Raw genomic sequence first — 24611 nt, 5'->3', positions numbered from 1 at the left:
ATAAGTATAATAAACAGAGCTAAGAATTCTGAATCCAGAGAGTATGTTTGTAAGCACCTCCCATGCCTTGCTATGTTTGCTTCTTCCTCTTTCTACAATTTCTTTAAAGGTATCACCCAAGGGTGAATCCGTCTTTATAAAAATAGGTTATCATATGTCTCTTCATTAAGAGATTGGACAAGGTTGTCTTCCTCTTCTAAGCAAATTCCTGCACCATCAGCCATCCTTAATTTGTCTTCGGCCAGATGAGTTATCCAGAGATTCATATACATAATCAGAAAGTTATTGGGTCTCCCTATGTTTCCCAGGCTGGTCTCAAACTCCTGGCCTCAAGCGATCCTCCCTCTTCAACCTCCCAAAGTAGTGAGATTACAGGCATGAGTCACCACACCTGGCTCCATGATCAGAAAGTTTTAATGACAGATGTGACTCCTTAAATAAAAGTTGCACCAGGCAAAGTTAAACAGGAAAGATTGAACCCAACTAAAAGAAAAGGCAGGAAGATTTGTAAACACTGGGGTTAGCTAGTGTGAAAATACTGGAGGACTTTAGGAAGCATGTGGGTTTTCAGTGTGATTAGACCATCTGTGTGAGTTAATCGCTGCTTAAGAAAGTCAGTCTCCTACTCTCCAGCACAGACAGGGAGATAGGGAGGGGTGCTATCTTTCTTGATGTCATTTCAAAGGAATGGTTCCCAGATCCTTGAGAAGGACATTCATGAGTTGTAGAAGATTTACATCTCAAGGGACAGAGAAGGAATTTACAAGTGTAAGTTTTCCAGAATACTCTTAAGAAAAGCGTGTCCAGGAGCTTACAGTCAGGAAGAAACAGAAACTTGTTTGAAGTTTAGTGAGATTGACAGGAACATGAAGACTTGTCATGATAGGACTGAAAAAAGCATCACATTTGAGAAATTGACAGGGGAAGGTTTGTCTACCCAAAGCGACACAATCAATTAAAAGAAAGAAAATCTAGTTTGCATTGTTTCTTCTAATTTGCTCCAGGGCACAGGTTTGCTTGTAAATTAAAATATGCAAATGTATAGAATCTCTCTCTCAACAGCTGCAAAAAATATATATTATTGGTGTTTACCCTTTTCAGTCCTCCCACACCCATCCCCTATTTCTTGAATCAACTTAAGTACAACGTTTCCCTGCCCCCTCCCTGCCATGCTGTTTAGTATGCTAAGTAATTACCAACGGAGCTGCATCATTTTCTCATTTGTGTCCTTTTACTAAGATAAACATTCTCCCTTGTAGATGAAGTCTCTGCAGTTTGGTAAGAGGTACAGAGAAAGTGAGAATGACATAAACTTGTATCTTCATAGCAAAAAGTGAGGACTTAATGGGTGATTCTTTGGCACTGCTGTTTACCACACTATTTAATTAATGTACATTTCATTGTTCTCCATCAGGTAATATTCACATAGGCTATCAGTGACTCATAAAATAGTCAAGCTTCGAACAATAGCTCTTTGGAATACATTAACTGCCATGAAAACATAACTTATAATGTCAGAGTCTTCAAAACATGTGTTTGATAACTTCTTAGCATTGTTAGGAAATGTCCAAGTGAGCTTTTATGCTTCCTGAAGGTAAACCGGCATCCCTAACGTCGCTTCTAAGCGCTCCTAATGAAACAAAAGGGCGTGCTTAACATAAAAAATGTTTATTAAATAAATAAATGCATTAATTTCCAGGAGCCTCCACCATAAGTTAAGTATACATTTATTCAACAAATGTTTATTAATTATAAATGACTCATAGATAGTAACTGAAAACCTGCCATGTGCTAGACACTGTCCCAAGGGCCAGGAACACAGAGCCATCATCCTGATTGAGCTTATATTCCAGTTTGAAGGACATAACAATGAAAACAAAATAATTTAAATAGCACTGAGTATGAAAAAGACACAGAGCGTCCGGTGATGAGGGGAGCATGGGATGGTGAAAGGGAGGCTACCTGAGGTTGGGTGGTTGGAAAGACCTCTTGGGGTGAGACTGAATGATGAGAGGGGAGTTTGCTACGGTCCAGTGAAGTAGAGAAAGCTGGTATGGACAGAGCCAGCAGAATTGAGGAGCACAGGGAAGTACAGGTGCTGGAGCACAGAGTGCAGGAAAGCCAGTTAGGACAGGAGGAAAAAAGGAAGTCCCCACCAGGTTATATGGGGGCAGGAAGGCTGTGGTAAGAATCTAAATTTTATTCTAAATGCAATGTGGAGGCACTGGCAGGTTTTAGGGGAGCCATATGATCTGAATCTATTATGTGCCAAACACTATAATGGGTTAGGGGTGTCAAGGCCACAAGAATGGGCTTCACAGACATCCAGCTCTGGAGAGTGTAATTGACCAAGGCCACCAGTGCTGTCCTCCGAAGCTTATCACCAAGCTAGGGCTAGGGCTCCACCTTCCAGGGACTTACCCCTGCCAATGACAGAGTATAGCAGGGATACTAAGGCTGAACCATTCCTGGGACGCAGGGGACTCCTCTGCCAGCTGACTTTGGCTCCAAGACGCCTGAACAGCTTACTGAACCTTCCTCAGACTGCTGAGTAGTCACCCACTCTTTCTTCCTCTCTTTGACTTTCCTGTATGCATGCACGGTGGTCTGATGGTTCTCCCTGACTCCTGTGGCTCCCTGCCCACTTTCTCGCACAGAGAATTTCCCTCATATAATCCTTGCCTGTGTAATCACCATCTTACTTCCTAGAGAACCAAACTAACTCAGGTGCTACAGAGACAATGAAGAAAATCCCTGAATAACATAAAATTCCATTAAATGAAACTTCCATGCAAACAAAATATAGCAATAGAATGATTACAGTGATAATTATAAATATCTAATCATCATAATAATTATTCCATAATCCTATAATAATAATAAAAGCATGTACAAAACAGAGTAGTGCCATAAAAAAGAAAATTAAAATGTGATGGGGGAGGGTAGTGAGCCAGGGAGTGCTTGAACTAGAGCTTGAATATTTTGTTCATGTACAGTGGGGAGAATGGGGCATTCTAGGCAGAAGAACAGTGTGTGCAAAGGCCCAGGGTCATAAACCTGCCGTGCATTCAGGTTGCTCCAGATCATTTATTATCCAGGAGTACAGAACCTAGAACTAGGAATAATGGGCAAAGGCTGCAAAGATAGGCATGGAACAAAGTTAGAGGTTTGGTTTAGAAAATAAAGGGCTGCCAGCTCTTAGAGCTGGCTGGCAACCTTTGATATGCAAATGCTGGCCATCAGAAACTGGGTCTAACCAAACATGGCACTTCCCCGCCCTCTTCTTGCCCTTGACCTCACATGTGGCTGGCAACATGGTTGCCCCCACACATCCCTACATGTGTAGGACAATGTGGCACCCTGCATTTGCATATTAAAAGGCTAGGGTGGGAGGGCCAGTTTTTTCCCAGTCTACATTATGAATGACATGCCTGGTCAAACCAATCCCCTGAGCCCTGTGCAAATCAGACACTGCCTCCTCATATAACTGGCTGGTATCCAAGGCCACACTGCCTGTGGTGGGGGAGTGCAGGGGGAAGAGGAGGGGGAGAGGTGGGAAAGGTGGGGAAGAGGGAAGAGGGAAAGGGGGAGAGAGGGGAAAGGAGAGGAAGGGGGAAAGTGGGGGAAGAGGTTAAAGGGGAATTGGGGGGCTCTCCTCTCTCAGCTTTGGAGCCCCCTCCGTCTGTCTCTGTACAGGGGAGCTTCTTCCTTCTTCCTTCTGCCTTGTTTCTTGCCTATTAAGCTTTCTGCTCCTTAAAACAAAAAAACAAAAAGAAAAGAAGGGGCTGGTGAGATACTCACAGGGTAATGACATGCCTTCTAAAAAGTCTCTATGGTAAGTGTGAAGGGGAAGGACCCTCCATTTTGTATAAAATAAAAAGTCTAAACTTCTTGACAGGACTATTTGACTTAAAGTAATCTATCTACTGTTATATCCACAGAGGAATTCCGGTCTCTTCGCTTGTCCTTTTCTCCAAACCTGGATGACTACAACCCAGACATCCCTGAGTGGAGGAGGGACATCGGCCGAGTCATCAAAAAATCCCTGGTGGAAGTGAGTGCACACAGTTTCTTCTCTTGCCTGGGTACATTTTCTCTCCTTGAATAATTTCACAGAAAGGGGAATTTTGTACAAAAAACAAACAAACAAAAACCCAGCAGGAAGAAGCTAGAGCCCATGGGAAGTTCAGTTTACTGGCCTGATGTCTGCATAGCTGAGCCCCACACATGCAGACACATCAAAGGCACTAAAGGGGATGCAACTATGGAACCATGGACAAACATGGGGTCCTTGCCCCCTGAGACGCTTATTCTGCTTAGAGAAGGAGGACAATGACATCCTAAACTCCCTTGTCTACATTTCTGTAGCACAGTTCACAGTTAGGCCATTAGGACGAGTATAAAACCAGCTACTGTCCATGCCAGTGAAGGGACTCAGCATGTAAGTGTCCTCAGGTGAACACAATTAGTAAAAGTGGTCCCAGGTTCCAGCTTCCACTACTGTGAGCATAACAGTGCAGTGAGCATTCAGTATATGACACTGAGTCATATTTCTATTTCCCCAGTTTTTAAAGACATTTCTCTACTGTAACAGCCCCAAAAAGGAATTATTACCCACACTTTGTAGATGAGGCAACTGAGGTTTAGAGAGGTTAAGTCACTTGCCTAAACTCTCACATCTAATAGAGGATGAAGCTGCAAAATGAAAATTTAGGGCCTGAGTCCAATGTCTGGGCTTTTGTGTATTTGAGAAAGCTTCCTAAGGTTTCTCAGAGAACAACAGGGTGGTTGTGGTTTATCCCTCCCTGAGCAAATGTCACCGGCAATTAGAGAAGACACCTTCTTTTAGGCACATCTCCCCCTCCTTGTTCTACTTTTTTTTTTTTTTTTTTTTTTTTTTTAATGAGATGTAGTCTCACTCTGTCACCCAGGCTGAAGTGCAGTGGCTCAATCTCGTCTCACTGCTACCTCTGCCTTCAAGGTTTAAGCGATTCTCCCACCTCAGCCTCCGAGTAACTGGGATTACAGGCGCTTGCCACCATGCCTATTTTTTTCATAATTTTAGTAAAGATGGGGTTTCACCATATTGGCCAGGCTGGTCTTGAACTCCTGACCTCAAGTGATCCACCTGCCCCGGCCTCCTAAAGTGTTGGGATTACAGGCATGAGCCACCACGCCCGGCCCCTTATTCTACTTTCATGAGTGAGCAGAGGAATGGGATAGCCGCTCATGGGGCAGCTTGAGCTTATTGTGCAAACGCGGAAAATCAGAAGTGAGTTATCTACTCCCAGGGTATATTGTTAGCTCAGAATGAAAATCAATTTAGGTTTGCTGAACATTCTTTCCTGCTCCCAGCACATGGTGCCACAGGACACAAAAAGATGATGAAATAAAGGCATTCAGATAACCCCTGCTCAGAAAACAGATCTTACATCCAGCCTCTTGCAAGGAGCTGGTCTTCCCCGTCTTCATTCCCTTTGTTAATATTTAGTTAGCACTTAAAGTATTCTGGGTACTCTTTTCAGTGCTTTGCATTATTTTAACACATTTAATCCCCCAGATAAGCTTATGATGTTGAACCGGTGATTATTCCCATTCTGTAGGTGAAGAAATGAAACTTAGAGATATTAGGTTACTCATCCAAGGTCATGCACTTAAAGATCAGCTTCTGGAGTCAAACCATCAAGGCCTGAATCTTCATTTTGTGGTTTCCTAACCACTCTACTCTAGGGCCATCCTTTCCCTTATTCCAAGGAGAAACAGGGATAGATGGAATACTAGGGTAAAGAAGGGGTATCTTTATGTGCCTCTGGACAATGCCACCCACCTCTGTCTCTATGGCTCTCAGCATCTGTGACGTGATCGGTGCTTACACATTATCACCACCAGAAGGCACAACTACCGGACTACAACCCTAAAAGGAATAGGCCTTTCTGCCCTGAGCCATCTGTCTCTGGGGTAACAACTGGTTTTTGTCCTCTGCTGTCCAAGAAGGATGAGTTATGCTCTTTAATCAACCCACTGCCCATCTCTTCTCATCTGCAGCATTCTAGGGACATGTGTCCCCATAGGTCCTCCCCCAGGTGACTTATCAGCCAAGCATTAGCTCAGCAATGTCCAGCCTTCCAGGCTGATTTCTCTTCACACTTATTACCTAGAGATGAGACGTCCTGTACCTCCACCTTTCTACCAGCTGTCCACTAGGCTAGAAATTACTGCTCATCAATATTTCTAGCCTGCTGTGCAGCATAATCAGGAATATGCAGAATAAACAGATTGACTCAATATCTCTCAGGGCAGGGTTATATCAGCAGTGGTGCTGGTATTAATACCTTCTAGTTTCCAAGGCTCCCTACTTCCCTGATCCCAAGAGGCAGCTGATGGTTCCTAGCAATTTACACTGACTTTGAGATCAGTAATTGCACTTGACCACTTTCTTAAGTCCCAAGGGACCACATTGCCAAGTGTACACTAATAAACCCTATAAGAGGTACAACTGAGAGTCAGCTGATTTGCAGTTTTCTTCCTATTCATTATGAAACAAAATTTGGTATTAAATTGTTTGCCTTTTCTTCATCAAAATGACTTTTGCTACTGACATTTCACAATGAAATCTTTAATTGAATGTCATTATAAACATTTTTGTGTACAATGAAGATTGTTCAGGCACAATCTCTGAGTTTACAGTTTAGTAAGGCCATAAAACAATATGGGGTTTGCTATAATAGGAGCTGTTGTCGGTGTCTGGAGAAGGGAGGTACAGAGCACTGGGTCCCAACACAGGCTTCACAGTCAGACCAGGCTTCAAAAGCATCAACAGTCACTTCCTAGATGGCCTTGAGCCACTGTCTAATCTTCCTACAGCCACCATCTTTCCTGGAGTGGAAATTAAGATGCACCACCCATATCTCTGTTCAGGGAGACACTTACTGTCTTTTCTGGAAGAGCTATGGGCAGTCTTCACCAGCCTGGTTCCAAGTCATGTCACTTCTTGGGGTGATTCATGTCTGATGACAGGCTGGTGCAGTTATATAAAGTCCTGGACATCTCAGCCCAATTTAAGACAATTCTGAAGGGCCATTCTGTCTCCCCTTGGGATCTCTTGAGGTTGTCATGGGCCTACATGGCAGCTCAATGTTTCCCTTGTCCATGTTTGTTTCCTTCTGTTTGCTCCCATAGGTGTTGTTCCCAAGAGCGCTTCTTAATAAGCATCCTGCATTCTAAACTCAAGGTCAGCTTCCTGAGGACCCCAGCATGTGATATGTCCTCACTGCAAAGTGAGGTATAATCATACTTGCTTCCAAGGGTTGTTGGAGGTCGCATAAAATAATATAAGTTACTTAGCACAATATACCCAGGAAGTACCTGGCATTGTGCTAAGTAACTTACAACATTAGGTGAGGACCTAATACCTGGAATTTCTTGCTACTTCAAAAAAATGCAACACAGTGGAGTTCAAAAACTAAGAATCACCTAATTGGGAAATAATGAAATAAATAAGCTTTAAGATGACTCATGAAGGATAAGTAGCAAAGGCAGAGAAAAGACATTCTGGTGGAGATAACATGCACAGAAACATTTGCAGGAAAAGGCTGAAATATTGAGAAATTGTACATCATCCCATTTGGCAAGAGCATAAGAGTTGTGGCTAATTAGTTTGGAAAGGAAGCGTGGGACCATATTGCAGAAGGCCTTGAATATGTCCTTAATCCTGTTAGCAATGGGAATTCTTGCAAGCATTTTGGATAAGGGAACATGATCTGAATTGGACTGCTGGAGAGAGAAGCTAGGATTATAGCTATTGATTCTAGAAGCATCTAGAGAGAGAATTCAGGGGAAACCCTGGGGTATAAGCTCAAGAGAGAGAACAGTGAGCTAGGATAAACAAGAAGTCCTTGAGTGATATCTGTAATTTTAACAGAAGAATCAGTGTGGCCAAGTGGAGGACTCAGGGTGCTTCAGGGAACAGGGTTGGTCATCAGGTCTGATGCTGCAGAAAAGTCAACAAGGCCCTCCTGAGGGTTGTGATATGAGGGTGTCCTCTTAGGTTAGGTGGTTAGGATGTGATTGGGTCTACTTGAAGAGTAACTTCAGTGGGATGATGAAGGAGGAAGCTAGGTTAGAAAGGACTAAGGCATGAGGGGCAGATGATAAAGTGAAGGTCTTTTCACTGGCGTGGTCCCCACCTTGGAGGTACTCTCTAGGAAGAAGAGCTAACATTTGAATCCCCAGGCTCTACCATAAATGCTTCATGTGTAACTCATTTAATCCTCAAAATCACCCATGCACAAGGCAAGTACTGCAACTGTCCTATCTTCTATTTAAAGGAATGTAGGCATAGAGAACATGAGCAATGAGCTTAAGGTCTCATGGTGTTGAAGCTGGGATTAAATCATAGACAACCTGACTCTGGAGCCTGGACCTATAGCCCAGTGCTGCCTCTCACATCCTCTGCCTGATACACCCAGACCTCTGCTTTCAGGCCCCTTATTGTGTCTTCTGCCTACCCCTGATCCCTCCACCAAATACTTGGTCCCTTCTCAGCTTTCTTGTCTGCAGCACTAATGTGAGCCCCTGTGTCTGTCCCTTAGGCCACAGGGGTTCCGGGTCAACACATCCTGGTGGCGGTGCTTCCCGGCTTACCCACCACTGCTGAACTCTTTGTCCTACCCTATCAGGATCCAGCGGGAGAAAACAAAAGGTCAGCTGACGACCTGGAGCAGGTGAGTCCCTTGAAAAAGGAGGCGTTTTCAGCTTCTCTCTGCAGTCAAAGCCATACCCACTGCCAGTCTGAGGGGGCTCTGGAGAACTGGGGCTTAAGAGTGAGGGCACCAACTGTTTGTGGAGTCTTCAACTTTCTGAGCCTCCATTTCTGACCCATAAACTGGTGATCCTAACTACAGCTTCACCAAAAGCACGTGCAAGAGCATTCATGGTAGGTGTATTAGTCTGTTTTCACGCTGCTAATAAAGACATACCCAAGACTGGGTAATTTATAAAGGAGGTTTAATTGACTTACAGTTCAGCATAGCTAGGGAGGCCTCAGGAAACTTACAATCATGGCAGAAGGGGAAACAAACCTGTCCTTCTTCACATGGTGGCAGCAAGGAGAAGTGTAGAGTGAAGCGGGGAAGGCCCCATATAAAACCATCAGATCTCGTGAGAACTCACTGTCACAAGAACAACATGGAGGTAACTGCCCCCATGATTCAGTTACCTCCCACTGGGTCCTTCCCATGACAAGTGGGGATTATGGGAACTGCAGTTCAAGATGAGATGTGGGTGAGAGCACAGCCAAACCATATCAGCAGGGAATGGCTAAATTATTTACTGTGTGGAATACTCTGTGGAGTTTACAATGAAGTAGATTAATCTATGTATACTGACACAAAAAATTGTCCATGATATCAAGTGGAAAAAAAGGCAAGTCGCTAAACAATATCTTACTTGTCACAAGAGTGCCATGAGAATCAAATGACATGATATGTATATCTTTTTTAACAGCTACAACTTTTATACAAATAACGAATCCTTTTATGATCTAATTTGTGTTTGTAATGAATAACATTGGCTCCAGAGCAGCTCTACTGCCCTGTGGGGTTCACCTCCTCCTCATCTCCACTACCTTCTGGAGCATTTGAGAGTGTGTGTGTGTGTGTGTGTGTGTGTGTGTGTGTGTGTGTGTGTGTGAGATTATCATTTTCTCTTTTCCCTTTTAGTCTTCTTTTTTCTTCCCTTTCCTCCTTTTAACTTTAAAAGACTCTCCCATCTCTGTAGTGGAGATTATTATGTTGTTGTTATTCTTCTTTGTCCATTCAGTTAAAATGATCAGTCTTGGTCTAGTTGCCCTTTTAGAAACCAAATGATTTCGATTTCTCAGTTCTTCCAGGTAAATAGATTAAAAATAAGATTCTTCTCAGCTCCTCAGTAAATATTGGCTGTTTCCCTTCCAGTACTTGGAGATTTTCTGTTTACTAAACCCATACTCTAGCCCCATGATCTCTAGTCTTCCAGGATGACTTGAGAACCTTCTGTAATAGTCTTGTTAAAAACAACCCCAAATTATGGCATGGCCTACCTCCTAGCACACACCCTCTTTTCAGCTGCCACTTTCTAACTTGGCAGAAGGTTCACCTGCATAATTTTCTGTGTGTGCACGTAATGAAGAGCAGAGCTCTCACAGAAAGCCTTGTTGAACCCCATTTCCTAGTGAAGTGGAGTTGAAGGGTGGACAGCTGGTAACCCCTCAGATTTGCATCTAACCTCACTCCCCACCTCAGCTTCCCATCATACTCTACAAATTATTATCTGCACTGCATTTTGGTGGGAGAAAGAATAGATTAGTTCTTATCACAGCATTGTCAAGAACCTAGAGGGAAAGCAGATCCCTATCCAAAGCCTTTAGATAGGAATATTTGCAGTTGTACCTCCTCTAAATCTTACTGGTTTTTCATGAAATCCAGATTTTAATTTTTTCAAGTATGGAAGAGGGTACAGATTTAGAGTCACCTTTTTTCCTAGTTACCACATTGTCTGTGCACTTTTATTTCTCACATTTTCCATATTTTCTTCTAAAAGTGTTTTATTTTCTACTTCATTCTTTGAGGGGAAATTTGGAAAGAAGAGGGGTCCATTCTGTGAAACTTCTTATATTTATGTACGGATGTGTCTTGCTTTGACTATCTGCTTTCTCTAGACTTCTTGTTTCCCTTCATTCTCCATCTCTTCTGTGTGTTTCCTGCAAAAGCATTCTCAGAGGGCTGAGTGTGGCCCTCAAGGCAGCCTGTATCAGTCATCGGTGAACCATGTCATCAGAGATCTGAAACCAACTAGCTTGCTTGAAGGCTGTGTGACCTAGAATTGGCACACATGTAGAGGAGTCTATTTTGTTAGAACACAGGTTTACATAAATATCAACCAGTTTCTAGCTTCGCCTCTGATATTTATTATGTCCATTTTACAGATGAGGAAGGTGAGGACAAGAGAAGTTGAATAATTGAGCCAAAGTCACACTTATCTCATGGGATGTCTGAGAGGATTAAAGAAATGATATAGCAAAGTACTTGGCCTTATAAATGTTCACTGGCGGTATAGAGATAATGGTTACATTCATGCTCATTATATGATAAGAAGAGATGTGGAAAATGAAAAAAAAAAGTTTAGGTGTATTAAATAGACTGGTATAGTCAAGGGCATGTATTGGAAGAGAGGATGGTGGGAATAAGAGAAAACAGATTAATGAATGCAATTACTCAAAATGGAGAAAAACAAGGACAATAAGGAAAGAATGTATCTGAATGGCATGAGCTCATGCGAATTATGCAGATTCATAGCATGAAAAGAAAGTAAAGTACCAAGCTAGAGACTAAATTTGTTTAAGGAAATTGCCAGTGTATCAGCCTATTCCAGGACTCAAAGCAAAGTAGACACAGTGACTTTACAAATGCCAAACATAGCACATTAGAAATTAGTGTCTTAGTTGTGGAGGACATTATTACCCTGATGGAAAAATGCACATGAAATGAACTTATTACACCAAGGCACATGTCTAGACCCTGTGAGACAGGGGCGTCTCCTGGAGACCCGTAGTTTTCAATCCAGGAGGGGTCCTTTCATTGTCTGCTCTGACTTAGTCACTTAACTTTATGGGTTAAAAAAGGGAAGTTTTGAATTCATTTAATTGAGAAGTCCAGAGATACAGTTGAGACAGATGAATTCAGAACCACTCAAAAGTGTCACCAAATTACTTCCCTCTCTTCCTCTGTCTCCATCTGTTTTCCTGGCTACCATATGGGAAGTTGACCTGAGAATGAAACCAACACATAGGAAAGCAAGAATGGCCACAGGCATCCCCAACTTCTATTTACCAGTTTATCAACCCCAAAGACAGTACCTCTCATCTGATTGCAACAGTGAGAGCTCCAGGTTCACAATTTGCACTGGTCTGACCTGTTTAAAGTGGGCATCTCTTAGCTAGTCCCTGCAGTCATGGGGATAATGTGCTGTCAGTGACAACTCAGATGTTTTATACCCTCCCTGAACCAAATGGACCAGGACTAGACAAGGACATGGATTCCCCAAAGAACAATGTGGGGAAGGGAGAGGGAATGCTGGGAAGCAAATGCAACTGACTTCCGGTGTCATAAATTATACAGAAATTTAAGACAAATGCAAAGCAAACCCAAACAACAGAAATGAACCCCCTGCTTTGAAGGCTGTACTCTAAATCTCAGCTGAAACTTGAGACGGGCTGTCCTTATGCCCTCATTTCACGCCTTGGCCCCTTTCTTGTAAAGGTGCAGTGCAGATCCCCCTGCAGTGAAAGAACTGGGATCCTAGGCAGATGTGTCCTAAAGAATAGGAGGGCAGGGTCCCAGCAAAGGACTCGCAGTCCTCCTTCCTTAGCTTCTTCTGAGAGCCTTCCTGGGGAGCAGCAATGCAGACTTGGATCGAGCTATCTTGTCTGTGAAATAAACTGAAAATTCTTCACAGTGAGAAGTACTTGACCCTGTTATCAGGATGAGGTGGGCTGGGTTAATCAAGTGACCTCTGTCTGGGAGGGTTCCACCAGCCTTTATTTAGGATCTCTGGAGTGAGTGAGAAAAGGCTTTCATGCCCTGAGCTGGGGGTCTCTTCAAGGGTAGCACATGCTGCTGTCCTGAGGCCAGCTGCTCAGATGTGGAGCAAGCCCTGCCCCTCAAGTACCCCATTTCCTTGCTCCCCTCGGCGTCCTCAGGGGTGAACAAATTTGTTTCTGTCTCTCCTGTAGGGAGGAAAGACCACCATGCTCTATCGCAGTTGTTTGTGATGCTGTGCTGGGGAGATAAGGAGCCTAGGTGTGTTGTCTTTCAGGATCCTTAAAGGACATTAGAACATCTAAAAAGAACAAAAAAGATGTGGAAAAAATGTCCACCACAAATATATATATATTTCTTCCCTGGCTGTTTTTATTACTCTACACGGTTGGCAGATGCAGAACCTAAGGAAGAAAGGAAAGGCAGATTTGAACAGGGAGCAGGGTGACAGCTTTTAAGAAATTAGAAATGTATTGTGAAATGGAACTAATAATCTCTATTTTCTGCATATCCACACATTTTGCTTACCAGTCTAGATCTTTTTAACATGGGGAGTCGAATTATAAAAGTACTCTGGAATTTACAAGGAAGGTCACTGAAGTAGGAGAGCTATAATCAAAAGTGGAGCAGGTAAGAGGTGGACCAGGGCCAATGTGTCAGGAGGAGGTGGAGAGAAGCTTAAAGTGGGCGATGGGAAATCCAAAGGAAACACATATTTATGACTGATTTGTTTCTTCATGCACCATTATCCAGGAGACCCTGTAGGCACTTAAATCAGGCTAAATTTGTGTGTGTGTGTGTGTGTGTGTGTGTGTGTGTGTGTTATGAAGGAATGAAATTGAGCTACTGTTAATTAGAACTTAGTATTTAGCTCCATTGCTTCCCTGTCATTCAATGCAAAAAAATGTATGAATTGGGAAAGATCTTCCTCTGTTTAACACAAAAGGAGTATTCCTCAACTGCTACTTGAAGAGACTTTAATAGTGTGATGGAATCAAGATTGACCAACTGAGCTAGCTCCCAGATCATCCCAGGCAATACCCTCTCTAAACATGGCACCAGAATGCTATTATGTTCAGTAAGATTTGCATTCCTTCTACCACCTTCAGAATAAATATTAGTATTTTGGTCCAGTGTCGCTCTGCCATTAATAAATTTGTCTAAGCACATTTGCATCTGTATTTTTAACTTGTACCACTTATTTGGGTTACATGTCCTATGAATTTATAAACTACTCTACTGTCCTTAAAACTTTTATTTTTTCATGTTTCAAGAATTGCCACTTTCCTTCTGATCATCTGACAGTGTTTCCCCCTCTTGGTTTCGTTGTAAATTGTTTAGGCATTGAATATGTTCTTTGTTGTTTTTTTTTGGTTTTTTTGAGACGCAGTCTTGCTCTGTCGCCCAGGCTGGAGTGCAGTGGCCGGATCTCAGCTCACTGCAAGCTTCGCCTCCCGGGTTTATGCCATTCTCCTGCCTCAGCCTCCCAAGTAGCTGGGACTACAGGCGCCTGCCACCTTGCCTGGCTAGTTTTTGTATTTTTTAGTAGAGATAGGGTTTCACCGTGTTAGCCAGGATGGTCTTGATCTCCTGACCTCATGATCCGCCTGCCTCGGCCTCCCAAAGTGCTGGGATTACAGGCGTGAGCCACCGCACCCGGCCGAATATGTTCTTTGTGTGTTAATCATCACTGTGTGGCTAAATATTTCCAGCCCACTGCTTTCGGGGTACATGATGGGGCTGTACCCATGAGTCTCTTCTGCTGGGGCAGAGCCTCAGGACTGTGGGAGCAGAAGTGATATGTGCCACTTCCAAGCTAAAGTGTTCAAATGCACATTGTAGAATTTTGCTAGCTCCTTTTCCCTCTTGTGCTGTATATAGTGAATGGAAATATTTGCGATGGCCGCTCCACCAGCCAGTGTCCCTGTGTGACTACAGTGAGCCCAACACCACTGCGTAGCTGCCATGGATACAATGTGTGAGCAAAAAATTGTCCTTTCTTGATTGAAGGCCCTGACCACAGCCATATCTAGTTGATTCTGAGTGTTGCATTCAATCTTCATCTTTTGTGAAAAAGACAATGAGGAACATTGGTGTTTTCCCTGTGGCAGGTCCCTCCCAAGACATCCTTTTGATGGTAGCTTTCGTAAAATTCAAATTGAGCCTCCACCGTCCTTTTGAGTGGTACTCTAAATGAAATGTAGGTTGCACTTGAATAATAGGCATATTTCACCAAATAGGCAGATACTAAGAATAATGTGTTGTTTCTATGGTGGTGATTGTTTAGCTGATGTGGAATAGAAAATGGACTGTGCTGGAAAGCAGCAGAAGAGGGATGACTGTGTACAGGATAAATGAAATTTGTTAAGACAACACGCTTTTCACCAGACAGAAAAAGAAAAAGAAATAAATTCAATTTGCTTTAGCAGGTTCAGTCTCCCTCCTAGAAATCACACGGTGTTTTACTTGAGTCTCTCTCGGGCAAGTGTTTTTCTTCTCGTTTAGGCTGTTGCCATACTTTTCAGTAGAATGCAGTTTATTCTACTCCTTTCCATAGCCGAAGACTCTCCCAAACGTTACCCAATTATGCAACTGGTGAACAGAAAGTGGCCCCTCTGAGGATGGTGTTAGGAAATTCCTACTCCTGTAGCCCGTATCAGTCACTGGATATCGGAACTGATGTTTTAACTTCGGGTGCTTCACAGATGAATGAGAGAAGGCAACATAATTAATAAAAGTGCTGTATTTTCTCATCTTGTAAACCTATCTTGCCAGACTTCTCTCCAAGAGAAGTCTGTCAGCTTGTTCAAGGAAAATATTTTTAATGGAGATACTTTAGGATTAGGAGTCAAACAAAACTAAAGTCTAGTCTCAACTCTTCAAATATTAACTGAATAAATTTTGGTATTTCCTTTAAGCTCCATGTTCCTTTCCATTGAAGATGCCAGCACTGACACCTAAGATGTGCTCTGCTAGAAAAGATAGTAAGAAATAAGCAACTTTACCAAAATAGTGTTCACAGCATATATAATACACTTTAGAATATACGTAACAACTTGTAATCATTTGAAAAAACACAGGATAAACACTTGTACAAGTGGTGTGGAAAACATAATATTGTCAAAATCTGTCAACAGTTTCATACTCATTTATTTCAGTAGAAAAGCACATGGTTCTAATTGAGATTATTCTTGTATGCAATGTAAATTTCATTTAGTTTTGTTTCTTATGTAAATTTTTTCTCACAAAGCATGTGTTCATTGTTGAATGCCCTTTGATGCAAGTTAAATATATGAAACGTACTTTCTGTTACCAGATAATTTTTAAATTTAAATTTCCTTCTTAAAATTTTGTAAGTGATACATATAGAGCCAATGAAACAATGTTATAAAGCGAAACAAAACCAAGTAGTTAATTATTTTCAGAAGGATCTTTCCTGGAGATTATAAATAAAAATATGGTATTTTGATAAACTCCATTTTCTGGTTTAGCTATTTGTATCTCTCACTTGAAGAGAAAACATTCTCAGTGATAAGAAACAAATATTATGGCCAGGTGTGGTGGCTCACACCTGTAATCCCAGCACTTTGGGAGGCCGAGGCGGGCAGATCAGGATCACATGCGGTCAGGAGTTAGAGACCAGCCTGGCCAACATGGTGAAACACCACCTCTACTAAAAATACAAAAAAAAAAAAAAAAATGTAGCTGGGCATAGTGGCAGACGCCCATAATCCCAGCTACTCAGGAGGCTGAGGCAGGAGAATCACTTGAACCCAGGAGGCAGAGGTTGCAGTGAGCCGAGATCGCGCCATTGCACTCCAGCCTGGGCGACAACAGCCAGACTCCAACTTCGTCTCAAAAAAAAAAAAGAAAAGAAAAAAAAACAAATATGGCTGCACCTAGTTGAAAGTGGAAAGTGGAGAGTCTTTCTCCCACTTCCCTTTAGTCCATATGATAGATTTGGCAAAACAGTCTAATTCCTTAATTACTTTTGACAGGTCTTTCATATTTGAATAAAAAATATTTTTCTGCAATTCTGTATCTGTGTGTGTGCATGTATGTGTGTGTATTTCATAGCTAAAACCTTTGTGATAGACCTCTAAAAATTCCACTGTCTGATTCCGACAAAGACTCTGCCAATTAAAAGATAAGAACACAGAGGAAAACCATTCTATGCAATCTGTGTTAGAAATCCACTTTTCCACTTCTCCTTCTCTTTCTGCTTCTCCTTCCCTCTCTCCTTCCCCCTCGCACTCCCCCTCCTTCTCTTCCCCTTCCTCCTCCTCCTCATCCTCCTCCCCTCCTCTTTTTTTTTTTTTTTTTTTTGAGTCAGAGTTTTACTCTGTCTCCCAGGCTGGAGTGCAGTGGCATGATCTTGGCTCACTGCAACGTCTGCCTCCTGGGTTCAAGTGATTTTCCGGCTTCAGCCTTCCGAGTAACTGGGAGTACAGGTGTGCACCACCATGCCTGGCTAATTTTTTGTAGTTTTAGTAGAGACGGAGTTTCACCATGTTGCCCATGCTGGTCTCAAACTCCTGAACTCAAGTGATCCACCCACCTCAGCCTCCCAAAGTGAGCCACCGTGCCCGGCCAGAAATCCACTTCTGTACACCTGGATCGTTCTGGATGATTCCCAGCACCCAAGAAAGGAAGTAGCCTAATATACAGAATAAAGTTGTTTTTGTTTTCAGCATACTTTTTTCACAATCTTGTTTTTCTGCATTGTTTGCTAAATTATAACATTTGAAAGGCTAGGTTTGCACTGGATCCCAGATGCTCAACAACTGGGCAGTGATGGTCATCCTCTGTTCCTGTTGTTCAGGAGAGAAGTTTATCTGTGGGGCAGTTCAGTTCTATCACCAATCAGTGGCTTCTGCAGGTGACTCTCTGCTTCCAAACTAAGCCATCAGGCCCTGCTTAACAAATAAAGGGATTAAAGGTGTTATTTTGGCAACTCACTGGAGTAAATAAAACTCAACAAATAGAAAAGGGAAAAAATTAAGAATTTAATTAGCAGAATGATGGTCAGAAAGCATCTAATTAGACTTAAATAACATGTTAAGTAAAATAGTAAATTGATTATTAGAATATTAAAAATAAGGCTAGCAGACCAGATAAAAATAGTAGGAGTGGGCCGGGCGTGGTGGCTCACACCTGTAATCCTAGCACTTTGGGAGGCTGAGGCGGGCTAATCACAAGGTCAAGAGATCAAGACCATCCTGGCCAACATGGTGAAATCCCGTCTCTACTAAAAATACAAAAATTAGCTGGGTGTGTTGGCTTACGCCTGTAGTCCCAGCTACTCAGGAGGCTGAGGCAAGAGAATCACTTGAACCCGGGAGGCAGAGGTTGCAGTGAGCCAAGATTGTGCCACTGCACTCTAGCCTGGTGACAGAGTGAGACTCTGTCTCAAATAATAATAATAATAAAATAATAGGGATGTTGTTATCCCCGTAACTTTTCAGAAATTCCTCAAAATTATAAAGGAAACAGCAAATGGAGCTAGGTTTTCTACTCTAAACAGACGAACAGGTTTACCTCATCCATAAAACCTTACCTTACACTATTTCTACCCAAATGAAGTTATTTGTCCCATGCTTGGGGTTAAATATTTCATAGTCCAGACTTCCATGGGTCTGCCCAGTACCCGTGTATCAGCCCGAGGTACAGTTTAGATAATATTTATAAGCATGAAATAAAGGTTAGCCAATTTGTTACTTACATTATAGCTGTACTTTATTTCAATTGTACATTTTAGCAGAACTATATTTACCATACAATAAATATTCATAAAGTGTTTTGTGAAAATCACATGGTTTGGGAAATAGAATGGAAGTAAAATGAATATATATGAATCTTATCAGAATGTGTAAATTGTATATACTTCTTTTAAGTCCTTATGCATAACAAATGTTCTCTCAAAAGACTAGGGGTAAATTTTCTAAGATCATTCAGAATAATTTTTAAAGAGTGTAATTATTTTCATTCACTAACAGTTTCTCCTATTTTGTAGCAATTAGCACGTAAAGACAGGTCATGCTTAAAAATAATTGTATCTGCATATTCTGGAATTAATATAAACCTTATTTATATAACTCATGGGTATAATATTGTGATGCCTTAGTGAAAATAGTAAATATTTCTAAGCTTATTTGTTTATAATCTGTGTAACACTTTTGGTGGCACTAACTATGCTTCTTTTTTCAGATATCAGAATTGCTGATCCACAAGCTCAACCAGAACTCAGTACACTTCGAGCTGAAGCCAGGAGTCCGAGTCTTCGTCCATGCTGCTCACTTAACAGCAGGTCAGTGTCCATGTCCCTGGGTTCTGGCTGGTGGCTCTGGCAAAGGGAATCCCAGTCTGTGCTTCCTTCCTCATAAAAAGGCTAGATGATAACAGTGCTAGTCAAATATCAGATCAGTCATCAGATCTTGAACGTTGTCTTGCTTGGTGTTTCTGCCTCAATGGAGAACCAGTTAAACAACAGAAAAAGGTGACACTTTTGGCTGGGCTCAGTGGCTCACACCTGTGATCCCAGCACTTTGGGAGACTGAGGTGGGTGAATCACTTGAGGTCAGGTGTTTGAGATCAGTCTGACCAACATGGTAAAACCCCACCTGTACTAAAAATACAAAATATAGCCAGGCGTGGTGGCACATGCCTGTAGTCCCAGCTCCTTGAGAGGCTGAGGCAGGAGAATCGCTTGAACCTGGGAGGCAGAGGCTGCAGTGAGCCGAGATCACGCCACTGCACTCCAACTTGGGTGACCCAGTGAGAAGGTAGTATTTTATACTTAGTTTCTGGCAAAAACTGTCAGTGAACCGCTTAGATACATCTCACATGAAAGCATGCTTCATTTATCTCATCAGAAATCTTGAAAATAACATTAACAAATACATTTGTGGGGGTCTTTCTGCAAAGTCTTATTTTCAACATATTCATATTACAAATAATTTGCTTTCTTTAAGTTTCAGGATAATGTAACGCAGTAGAGATAGCAGGAACTTAGGAGTGGTACAGGGCCATACCCAGGAACTGAACCTGGAATTGGTCAGGATCTTACAATTTACTTAATGTCATTGAGCTTCCATCTCTTCACCTGAAAAGGTGGTGGTGAGGATGGCGGATCCTCCTTCTAAGCTGATGGAGAGTTTTCAATGACAACACAAGTAACTTAGAATAGATGATAACACAAGTAGCTTAGAATAGTTTTCAATGATAACACAAGCACTTAGGAACAGATATTGTTGTGATATATTAATAATAAATTAACAATGTTTATTGAGTACTTTTTTTTGCAGAGTACCATGCTGGTGCTCCATGGAGTACAAACACCTGTGAAAAGTGGTCTTCGTCTTCATAGAACTTATAACCTGGTTGTGGTGTGGGGAAGTTCGGTGTAGCAATGGCAGTGGTACTGTGGGATGGGAAGAACAGGCAGCGGAGAGTAGTCAATGAGCAAACTGCATACATGCTTATATAGAGAGAGACTATGTAACATATTTAAGCACTTGGATTCTTTTTTTCCAATCAGAACATTGGTTTCAATCTTGGCTTTGTTACTGACTATGTAATCCTGGGAAAGACATTTAACTTCTGTGTGTCTCAGAGATGGTAATAGCATCTCTGCCAGTGGGATTGTGTGAAGACTAAGTTAATTCAGGTAACGCACTTAGGATAGTGTCTGAAAGATAGCTTTAAAATTCATTTTTATTGTTATTAGCAACTAAAGCTGTATAGGAAATTTAAAGCAGAGATGAGTTATATCCTGTCAAAATGATACAGTATTGTTTCATGGAGTAGTGGTTTCAAGGAAGAACCTTAAAGGATGGATAGGATTAAATGCAGGAGGTCATTCTAAGCACCAAGGAAGTAAAGCCTAAAGGGCTCTGGGCATGCTGAATAAATAAATGAGGATAAAAAGTAGCTATTACCAGCACCATTCTCTGGTTTCCTGGAGATTTCACGAGGCACTGCTAGGTCTAGCGGAAGGCCAAGCAGGCTGACCACTGACCTCTCACCCTCTTGGATTTTATATTTTTTCTTTATTGGATTTCATGGAAGATTTTATTGTTCTTGTTGTTTTTTCAATCCTACTATTTAAAGTCACTGTTACTCAGCATGGGATATGGAGGTGTGGAGGGTGAAAACGTGCCAGGATGCACCATTTTTACTTACTTTAGCGAGTAAGCCATCAAAGGTCTGGGAAGCCATCGAGACCTTTGAACAGAAGTATGACGATTCAGAGCATCCCTTGAAAAAGATGACTGTAAGGAGCAGGAGGATTGAGTAGGGCTCAATTCCTATTCTGCATCTTGTCATCCTAACACATCCGTTGAACAGACACTTACTGAGTGCCTGCCTACACTGGGCCAAGCAATGTTGTCAACACTGGGGACAGAGTCTCTGCCCTCATAAACTACTATTGTTGGTCAAAGCCGCTTTCTGAATCATATGCTGGTGAAAATTATCTGAAGAAAAGACCAACTTAGGGCATTTGATGGTCTTGACTGGCCCTTTCCTACCCAGAAGGTTGAGCTTTGGTGTTTGGCAAGTGGGGTTAGCACATGGCAGAGGCACACGTGACTAGTTGTATGGGAGAATGATTCCAGAAACAAGAGTTATAGTCATCCTGATAGCCGAGCCACTGACAAATGTTGTCAACTGAATAGAAAGTAACCATTGAACATCGGTTTAAAAAGATTCACTGATTTATTTAATCTAATCAGACCATCGAGCCTGTTTAGGTAGCTGACTGAACTTCATCAGCCACTACTTGTTCCCTTTGAGTTTAGAAATTAAAACAACTAAGCCATACTGAGGTCTGGGTTTGAAGGGATGTGGCCAACTTTTCTATCCTTCATGATGCAAAATTTGCTTTTACAGCATAAGCAGCCTTTGAATGAACACTATCTTTAGGCTTGGTGTATCAGAAAACAGTGCCTCCCTCTGTTGAACAGGAGAGCATTGGAGGTCAGGCTAGGCCTGGAACTAACCCTACTTCTCCCATTCTTCAATTCTGGAGGCCACTCACATTTCACTCTTTTTCTTCCTTCCATACTTCTCTTCCATCTGTGTCTGGTTTTTATTTAACGATTATTGCATTATGCTCTAATGATGGTTCAGATCGTTTTGGAAGATAGTGAATGTTCCCGCCACAAAGAAATGATAAATGATTGAGATGATGGATGTGTTAATTACCCCGATCTGATCACTATGCTTATGTATCTCAGCATCACTATGTACCCCATGAATATGTATAATTGTTATGTGCGAATTTAAAACAATTTAAAAGATTGATATGTTACCATATTTAACTTTAGGGAGAAGTGGGTTGTAAAAAAAAAAAAAAGGAAATCTTATTTTAAATGTTACTTAAGAACACTTTCTTCAGTGACAAATGGTTTAGAGCTGGGATCAAGCTGAAATACTGAGATCAAAAAGTGGGTAATTAGCTCAGACTGGTTTGGCCAGTAGGCTTGGCCAGAGAAACTGAATACAGCAAAGGCATCCAAAGGTCCTTGGATTTATAGCTCCCTGTGGGAAAGGAAGTCAGTTCCTGATAACCATGAGACGTTAATCCCACTGGTAAAAACTCCAGATTGCAAAAGATAATGCAAAGTTGGAAGAACTGAAAAATGTTTTCAATTCATGTTTGTAGTTTATTATATAACTAGGAGTTTCGGAAGCAGGACTGAGATTCCTGAGAAGAAGGACTGAAAAAAGGGAGGTATAATTTGGGGACCCAGATATGCACACTGAGATATGAAGAAGAACCCCTTGCAATATAGGTGTGTGTAACACAAAGTCACCAAAGGAAAAAAAAAAAAAGTCCATTTCCAAGTAAAAGCCCAATCTTAGCCTGGACCAATTTCGAGAGAGTGAGAAAATTATTTGACTTCCAACCATTGTAGAAATCTTTCCTGTTAGTTTTGATAGTAGGGTCTTTCGGCTATGTAATTCCAAACCGGATCAACTGGCATTATTGAGTTTGCTGTCATGGCTAGTTCAGCAACTGGAGTACATATAGATTTATATGTGGAAAAGTAGCTCCAGTTTGGTAAGTAAACAAAGATAATTTCCTGGGTTAATGGAAAAACTGGAAACTTTGTCTTGGAAACTGTTCCTATACTAAGTTTGGCTATGCTGATCATAACGCATTAGAGGTGTCAGGGTCCACAGGAACACAGTCACTCAGGGCTCGATTTTCATATGCAAAAGACAAACCTGTCAACTGCAACAACAATTGTGATAAGGAAGTAAAATATGTGAGGGATCTGGGATCTGTTTCCTGTTGGTGATTGCTCCTAAGTTACCTCTAGCTACCTGATTAAAAGAAAAAAAGAAACAAAACTATTTGAATAGGGTAGGAGACCCTACATATACAAAAAACAGTGCAGGGAATTCCCCTTTCACTCATGGAAAGCTTGGCACTTTGGTAGGGTATCAGTGGGCTGAGACACTTACCACAGTTTTGTTTCTTTTTCTTTTTTTTTTTTTTTTTGAGATGGGGTCTCACCCAGTGCCCCAGGCTGGAGTGCAGTGGTGTGATCTCGGCTCACTGCAACGTCTGTCCCCTGGGCTCAAGCCATCCTCCCTCCTCAGCCTCCCAAGTAGCTGGGACCATAGATTCACGCCACGATGCCTGGCTAAGATTTTTTGTGTTTTTGGTAGAGACAGGGTTTCACCAGGTTGCCCAGGCTGGTCTCGAACTCCTGAGCTCAAGTGATCTGTCTGCCTCAGCCTCCCAAAGTGCTGGGATTACAGGCATGAGCCACCACAATTGCTTTTATTAGGTTGAAATTAACACATTAATATTTGGGTGGCTAGGAAGAGAAGGAGAAGGAAGCCTGAAAAAAAAAAAGAGAGAAACAGTGGGGAGGCGTATTAGATGCAGAACTTCCGCCTCAGCTCTATTTCTTTCTCTCATCCCCCCTGTAGGCCGGGGAAAATAAAAATTCAAAGGAAAAAAAAAAAGGAAGAACCATTGTTAGCAACATTTCATGTCTCATAAGCAGGATTGCTAATACCTTCCCAGGGACCATTACAACATGCTGCTGCATCCCATTAATTGCTCAGCAGATGTTCAGCAGCCTTCTTTTAAAAATGTTTGAGCCAGAGTATGTTGTTGGTGAGAGAAGCAAATGCATAATTTGGTTTGTCTCCAAGGAAAAAGAACTGTCTCTTTTCAAGAATTTACTAGCCTTATTTTGGTTTTCAAATTCAGTTCCCTATTTGCTTTTATGGGAACACAAGGAAAGCATTTGCAGATACCTGAATGTCATTAGAGACTGGAGTATGTTTGCCCCCCACCCACCAACATGTTCCATGTGGGAATTCATTAACTGTGGCATCTAAGCTGAGCTAAATTTTGAATGTAGTCCTCGTTTTGTTCCTAGCCATTCCTATGCTTCTTGGTTTTCAGGCAGTTTTTCTTAATGGTCTAACCACTCCTGACAGGTACGTTTCTGAAATGCTCTTTGCAGAAAGGAGAGACTTAACCCTGTATGAGAATAAGGGAGAACGAAAAGCATGTTATCCAGAAGGTTGAGGGAGGGTTATGGCCTGAGTGGCTCCCTTTGACTTTTAGTACCTGATGGCAGCTGGCATCCATGTTTAGCAAACAAAGGCTATGATGTTGCAAAAACAATGCAAAGAGTTGGAAAAGGGAATAGAAAGCAATCAAGCTAGTGTTAGACTGGAAGCACTGCTGTCTTGACCAAAGTGTACCTCTATTCATGATGTTCCGGATTGGAATATTTCTCCCCACTTCTTCACCTATTTCCCCTTGTCTACCTGTACTTTAAGGCTCAGCTCAATGCCAACATTTGCATGACATCTTCCCAGAGACATTTGCCTAGACAACATCTTCCCCTTGTCTGAAATCACATGGATTTTTAGATCTCTATCTGTCTGATGATGATAATGATCATGACCATCACCTTTTGAATCACTCCTATTTAATTTCTTGTGATCATATCTTTATATCATCTTCTTCATATATCTTTATATCATCTTCATCCTTATACCTAG

The 24611-nt window shown here is 41.8% G+C and overlaps 1 protein-coding gene across 5 annotated transcripts in view; it reads left to right on the top strand.

Moving 5' to 3' along the window:
* The window catches only part of SORCS1 (sortilin related VPS10 domain containing receptor 1), a 590775-nt gene that overhangs the window by 548026 nt on the left and 18138 nt on the right, over positions 1–24611 (top strand). For all 5 annotated transcript variants that reach the window (XM_025396369.1, XM_025396367.1, XM_025396364.1 and 2 more), the window contains exons 22-24: positions 3942–4054; positions 8592–8723; positions 18783–18882. In XM_025396369.1, coding sequence (XP_025252154.1) covers positions 3942–4054; positions 8592–8723; positions 18783–18882 — 345 coding nt within the window. The remainder of the gene's footprint in view (positions 1–3941; positions 4055–8591; positions 8724–18782; positions 18883–24611) is intronic.

The sequence above is a fragment of the Theropithecus gelada genome, chromosome 9 (assembly GCF_003255815.1).
Source record: "Theropithecus gelada isolate Dixy chromosome 9, Tgel_1.0, whole genome shotgun sequence".
Lineage (NCBI taxonomy): Eukaryota > Metazoa > Chordata > Mammalia > Primates > Cercopithecidae > Theropithecus > Theropithecus gelada.
The sequence above is the reverse complement of the archived record's forward strand: the minus strand, read 5'-3'. Positions and strand labels throughout refer to the sequence as shown.